Source organism: Glycine soja, chromosome 7 (genome assembly GCF_004193775.1).
Source record: "Glycine soja cultivar W05 chromosome 7, ASM419377v2, whole genome shotgun sequence".
Classification (NCBI taxonomy): domain Eukaryota; kingdom Viridiplantae; phylum Streptophyta; class Magnoliopsida; order Fabales; family Fabaceae; genus Glycine; species Glycine soja.
The window spans coordinates 3,676,175-3,683,370 of NC_041008.1; the positions used below are offsets into that span (position 1 = coordinate 3,676,175).

The 7,196-nt window shown below is 29.0% G+C and overlaps 1 protein-coding gene across 1 annotated transcript; it reads right to left on the reverse strand.

Annotated features, from left to right (window-relative positions):
* Window positions 1–673: 673 nt before the first annotated feature.
* LOC114418826 (GDSL esterase/lipase 5-like) lies at window positions 674–6,163 on the reverse strand. The gene is made up of 5 exons (XM_028384348.1): window positions 5,806–6,163; window positions 5,535–5,656; window positions 4,310–4,540; window positions 1,281–1,536; window positions 674–1,147 (listed from the first exon to the last, which is right to left on the reverse strand). Exons 1-5 carry the CDS (start codon window positions 6,080–6,082, stop codon window positions 903–905), a joined length of 1,131 nt encoding a protein of 376 aa, XP_028240149.1. The 5' UTR covers window positions 6,083–6,163; the 3' UTR covers window positions 674–902.
* Between the last annotated feature and the right edge of the window lie 1,033 nt (window positions 6,164–7,196).

Below are 7,196 nucleotides of genomic sequence, written 5' to 3' on the forward strand. Positions count from 1 at the left end.
ATCTCCTACTCAATATGTCCAATTCCTCCACACAAGTGAGAGTGATACTTGTAAAAGTACTTCAAGCCTCAAATTAGTGAGTAAATAATAGAGTTACAATAGAATTAAAAAAGATCTTTACATGTAATGTAAGCCTTTATTTATAATAGTATATTTCATCATATGCCCATGGTTGCCTTATCGTTGTGCTTTGTTGATAATTTCTAAAATCATTGAACCCATGGTTCCACTAAGCTAGAATCACAAAAAAAAAAAAAAATCTCTCCATTTAAGGGTAAAAATCACAGGTCATTCAGACCAAATAAGTAACTTCACTATAATGAATGACACAAGAAGATAAAACTTCAAAATATAGAGCAGATAATATAAAATATTTATCTCTTTCTATAAATATCTTTTTCCCGATCTGAAATACACTTTTCAACGGGTATGCGAAAATCACAATAATTTTTTCTCTCATTCTCTATAAAATGGGCCTTCTTATTTAGGTGAATGAATAGTTAAGTGGTGATATCTTAAATATATGAATTATAATCCTAGCTAGTACAAGTTACATTGATGATTTGATGTGATCTCTAAGGTTGTGAATTCAGCCATCACTGTGCCTCATGAGCTTAAAAAAATTTAAATAAAATTAAATCCTCTTCTTCGGAAAAACCTGAGCAAAGACTTCATCACCTTAAGCTTAACACCTCTGTACCACAATTCATCACATTTCCTTTCTTCAAAATTCAATTCATTTAAATTACACAAGCTTTATAATTGTATTGTACCATCAATTACGTAAATAATTATTACTGGACCAAGCGGTTATACATGCAATTTGTTAACACAATCAAGGTATAATGATCAACATTTTGACTTAATTTGTTGCAAGAAAAACAATGAGCCAAGTAAACAAGTCATGGGAGTTGGAAGAGATCTCCAATAGTGTAAGGCCCTATATTTGAAGAGTTGTTGGTGAAGCCCCACATAAGATCTGCGAATTTTTTGTAAGCACTTTCTGTAAGATGATAAGAATCCCAAAATAAATATTCATTGGGTTTGTCACATAATTCAAATTGCTTCTCCCCTCTTTTCCCTCCGCAGCTATACACTCCTCTAAATGGTCCACTTCCACAACATGCTGATTTTCCCTCCTTCAAACCTGCATCAAATAAACCACCACAATTTTCAATTATTAATTCGCAACATCACAACGTAGAGTATGGACACTAATTAAATTGAGAATCAAAAGTGTAATTTGATCTTTTTTTATTCCAACACTAAAGACATATTACCATATTTCAAGGGATGGTTCACCATTAGAGTGAGATCAGCACTGAAATCATATAGAGCAAATTTAAAGCCCTTTAATTGCTTATCCAATTGTAAGAGAACTACTTTTAGAACTCCATTGTGTAAGCTTGCAAGGGCTGAAAGTTCTTGTAAGCATTTACCCTTTCCTTCTAATTGAATTATTCTAGTGCCTGGAAGACAACCCAGGGGTGGCAAGGTCATGAACACAAATTTCCTAGCTCCTCTCTTGTATATTTCCTACAAATACCATTATAAATTATAACTATATATACATGACATTTGTTTATCAGAACTCGCCCAACAGCATCTACCGACCCTTGTCGAGAAAAGAAAACTAGAGAGGAAACATAAAAAACACTACAAGAAAAAAATACCATTATTATTAGTATAGACTTTGAAGGTCTACACTAAAAGTATAATACACTAACATTTGTTTTATTGATATAGATAGTATATATCAATGTTGTATACTAAGAAATTATTTGTATAGTATATCATACTATTACTCTGTTAGTATAAACTCAACGTATATATACTAACATTTGGTAAGCAAAGTTTAGATTAATGGAAGCTAATAACATCTCCAATAATATAATTATGGTGGGTTACTTAACTCACTTTTGATAGATCCACCACAATGTCACATAAAATTTTAAAACTTCAACAAATTTTATCTCCGACAGTGTAATACTTAAGAACTTAAAATAAGTCTTACAATCCTATAAAACTTTTAAGAATCATGTCTTATATAAGCAAAGATTTTTATATAAGAACTATCAGGCCAATTGTTCTAATAGTAAAACTACATAAGAATATATTTTTAAATTTAAGAACTGCATAAGCGAATTTAATTAGAAATACTCTAATATGATACTAACTTCCTTCTGAACCAGGTGGCAGGTGCTAATGAAAATTTTCTTCAGAATTTCGCTTAATTTTATAGAGTAGCTAGACGACAACAAAAAAAATACTGCTTTTCACTTGAATATGATTATTAAGTGTTACACTTTTCGTCCAACAATAATACATAATCCTATATTTTGTGTACTTTTGTGTCTTGTGTTTAAATCGGTGGGGAACACCGACAGGTTAAATTATAGGAAAGAGACAGGGAAATGACTTTTTTTCCACTTCAATAGAGCTATAAGCATTTTTGTAACACTAACCCTTGGATATTATCACAGTTAGGAAAGTCTTCTAATTATTAACAATTGCCTTCTAAAATTTTCTTTCTTTCTTTCTTTTCAATAATTGCCTTCTAACATTTGAATTTTGCTCTTACTTTAAGGGCGGTGCTCTGCGTACTACTGCACGGCCCAACTCAAAGTTAAGAACTTAAAGCTCTCAATAATTTTACACTCTTAAAAAATGTTTTCACTTGGTAAAAAAAAATTCAGAAAAAATTTAAAAGTATTTATTTAATAAATAATAAAAAATTATTAGAATCATTTAAATATTCTTCTTAAAAATTGATGATTTTATGAGTTTTTCTATAAAAATGACTCATTTGCCACTTCATTTTTTCTATTAATTATAACACCATTTTCTCTTTTCTTTATACTAAACCCCCGTCAACACAGCTATTGGTTTTTTCTTTTCTTTTCTTTTCTTCCACTAGGTAAAACGTCTGTACCTTATTATTTAGGACTGAGAAAAAATGTTAAACAAAATTAATCATGACAATTTGATAAGTATCTTTGTATTAATCAAGAAATTTAAGAAACAAATTTCAACTAAATTATAATAGTTTGAATAAATTATTTTGTTTAATTAAACAGATTTCATCCTAAATTTTGATTTGGCCATAATACAACATCCATTTCATACCTAAGAAAACAGATAAGATAAAATAGTCATAATTTCAACCTGCGTTCATCCTAGACAATTATCCGTCTAAGAATATATTACTACTTCCTTCTACGAGTAACTTTATGAAAAAAAACCTAACTTTGCTGTCGAAATATGTAAGTTACCTTTATGGCCATATAATTATAACAATAATATTTTCACGGCTTTTCCAAAACTTACAGGATTCCAGTCAACAGCCGTACTTGTCACGTTGTCTCTTACATTGGCTAAATGATATATAAAGTATGTTGGATTGGATAAATAAGTTAGTTTTTTTTATTTGACTAGTTTAAAACTTAGTTTGACCAAAATAAAGTATTGTTTGACCAAACAATTTATTTTACTATTTTGTAGTATCTTTTGAAAAACTACTTCATGTAATATTTAAGTTTAAAAGTTGGCTCTAAAAAAAAGTTTACGTACATAAGTTCCTAGCTAATTTATCCATCTTTGACTTGGATACCTTTTCAACTTTCAATTAATTTATTGGCTGTTTTTTCAAACTCTCTCATAGCATACTAACAAATACATGCGCATATATTTTTAATTAAAATAAAATTTAAACATATGGTATAAAATGATAATTTAAAATTACAATATAAATACACATAATTAAGTCAAATAAATAAGAAAAAAAAATATAAGTGAATTAGAGATAAGGAAAGGGGAGTAAATTATAAAAATAAGTAAATCGAAAAACACCATTTGGGAATATAAGTGACCAAGTATTTGAGATGAAAAAATTAATTAAAAAATACTAAAAGGAATTAGAGTTACAATATGGGGAAAATAATGTCTTTTTTATATATAAAAAAAGCAATTAAATTTTTGGAAATTTTAAAAATAGAAAAATAAGTACTAAATAATATCACTTGCTTCTTTGTTTGACTCTTTCCGTGTTCTCTCAATATAAAGTTGATACTTTTTGACGATAAATAAATAAATAAATAAAAATAAGAGAGAATATACTATTTTAAAAATATATTAAAACACGTGTTACTTTTTATTGGAGAAATAGAAAATAGAACAAGAAAAGGGAACAAGTAATTCTAATTCCTACGAATCGATCGACTGTGCCTCAATTTATCAAAGTGACATTATAATTCTACGCACATGCTTGAGAAATATTAAAACAAATATGTAAATAATGGAAAATTTGTACCTTGATAATGGAAGTCAAGTTACCAACAACCATACCAACATATTCTGAATGAGAGTAAGAGTTAAGAACATCAGAATGTGTCAAGAACGGGCTAAGATAATCATTGGATCCGATGCTAAACATGTAGACAGCGCTTGATAACAATGATTTAGTTTCAGAACTGCCTAACTTGTGCCTCAACAAAGCTGCTACTTTCTTGTAGTTTCTTGCTTGTGTTTTGAAGGGTATTACCTGAAAGTTTGGAATGACAAAGTGTTATGCATGCATGCTTGAGGCATTGCTAGTTTCTACTTACCTACTTGATTTTAATATGAAAAAAAAAAAACTCCTATAAATTTTTGTAATATTTAGTTAAGTTTTGGAACAAGGAAAATAATTTAAGATGAAAACAAATTGTCTCCGTCTCTACTAGGCTACATATAAATAGAGAAAAAGAAAAGAATAAATAATAGAAATGTAAATTAAAGTAATTAATATCTTTTTTATTTCTAATTGCATTTTCCTCAAATTTAAATTCCGTGTACTCCCTTTCATATTTATATATAATTTTCTTTCCTTTCTGTTTTTAAAAGTCCAAGAAAAGCCATCCGTACATAAATTTGCAATCCCTTGGCAACTTTGTATTTTATGTGGAACATTATTTAAAACACACGCACTCACACACTTTTAATAAAATATTTATCTTCAAAACAAATATCACTTTTTCACAAAATTCACCATAGTTTATTTTAGGTTATTTTATTTTACTTTTCTTTCTTTTTATGAAAGAAGATTCTGAAATCTGATCTTATATGAAAAGATTGGTCAAGGTTTGTGCTAATGTCATAAGTTGGCCCGTGAGGGCTTCTTTAGGATCATGTCATCGCTCATGGATCGGCAGACTCTGTCTTCCAAAGTGAAAAAAAGGTAAAAACGATTATGTTCTACTAGTCGCCTGTTTGAATCACTGTTTTACTTAATGTTTTGACATATAACCAAGACAAATTAAAACCATAGGTGCATCCAATCTACTAAAATAAAGCCATTGGTTACTCAATTAAGTTAATCATAGTGCACCTAGATGCTTGACATGCATATGACATGTTAATTACCAGTTACTATATAGTATTACTGTATTAGTAACTTTTTCACCCCTAGAGTCTTACTTAAAAGTACCATTAATGAAAAAGCAAATAGGGCAATAAGTCACAAGTGTGAATATGAAAGTTCATGAAATGGACCTTACCGACCCTTCAAAAGTTTCAACAAGAGCACCCGCACCACTAGATGCAAAATTCACTCCACCGTAGTAATTGCTATTGCCAGGTTGTAAATATGGTGGAACCAATGGAAGGTTTGCGTATTCAGCTACAAAAGGCAGAGGATATATAATATGACAAAGATGATAATATTAAGTTTGATTATTCTAATGGGGGACAAAAAAAAAATGTGTTAGTTCAACCAAATTGGATTTTCACTAGTAACAAGACAAGAATCACAAGATCTCTGAACCTTACCTATGAAATCTGATATCAACCGTCCATCAGAGAATCTCCCCGTTGGGAACTTGAAGTATGTTTCCCCATAGGGCCAGAAATTTGCTTGGCCAAGGGTTGTTGCGTTGATGTAGTTGTTATTGCCAGCATCTAAGAAAGAATCGCCAAAAATGAAGAGGGCAACATGTTTGTTGCTTCTATGGTGGTCGATCTTGCTTCCGTGTGTATGAGAGACAAGAGCTATGAATAACACGAGGAGGAACATAGAGCTTGATAGATTTGACACCGTGAACTTCATCTTCACAGAATTTGCTGCAATCTCTAGTTTCTCATAGTTGAAAAGTACATATAACTAATGACTTTGTTGCTATAGGCGACACCTATAATTTTTTTTCTAGTAAAGAGCACATGTATCTTTTAGATGTAATCGTGTTTAATTTGACTAAAATTATTTTAAATAATAACATTTTTTTCTGAATATTTAACTTAATTATATACTTAAAAAAATAATATAATTAAAACTCAAAATTATTGATTAAATTATAACAAATTCGCACTTGTTGATCCATTTATTCACTTGTGAGGACAATAATTTTGTATGTATACTTATTACTTGTTAGTTTTAATTTGGCGTAGTCGACGCCATTTGATTGGAAGAAATGTATATTGATGATGTTATCAAAAACTTGGACATGGACTTGAAGAATATGAATTTTCCACTTGCACGAACATTCAAAGTTAAAATTGATTGCTTGTAAGACGGCAAATAATTAAAAGATCTTGTGGATTCCATTACCTGATATATTTGTCCATTCGATCGGCTGAAAACTGATGCATATTGGTTGGGGGAATGTATCCTCTCCACGTTTGCATATTGGAAAATTGGAGTATGAAATGTTTTGCAATGACCTGCCATATTTAGAATAAAATGTTATTAGTCTTAAAATTATAAATATTAGTCTCTTTTTTTTGCTACCATAAATATTACTCACTTTATAAATATCTTGTTTAATTTTTAATTTATAGAAAATGTCATATTTTGATCAATTTTAATTATATTTTGTAGGTGTGTCAAAGATTAAATGAATTACACTTAATTAAGATAAAAAAACTAAATTAAATATTAAAATGACAGATATTATATTCTAAACAGAGAAAAAAGAAATATAAGAATAAATTCAAAGACTAAAATAATAATGTATTTATTCAAAAAGAATTCTTAGATAGTGATAGAGTATTTGACATGTGAAGATATTCATATATTGTTATTTAATTTAAACTATCAAAGTTGGGTTAGCAAGTTTTAAACATAAAAAATGTCTATTCATTTTAAGAAACAATAACTTATTTTAGGGAGAAAAAAAAATCTAAAAAAGTAGATAAAAATAAATAACTATTGTTAAAATAAATTG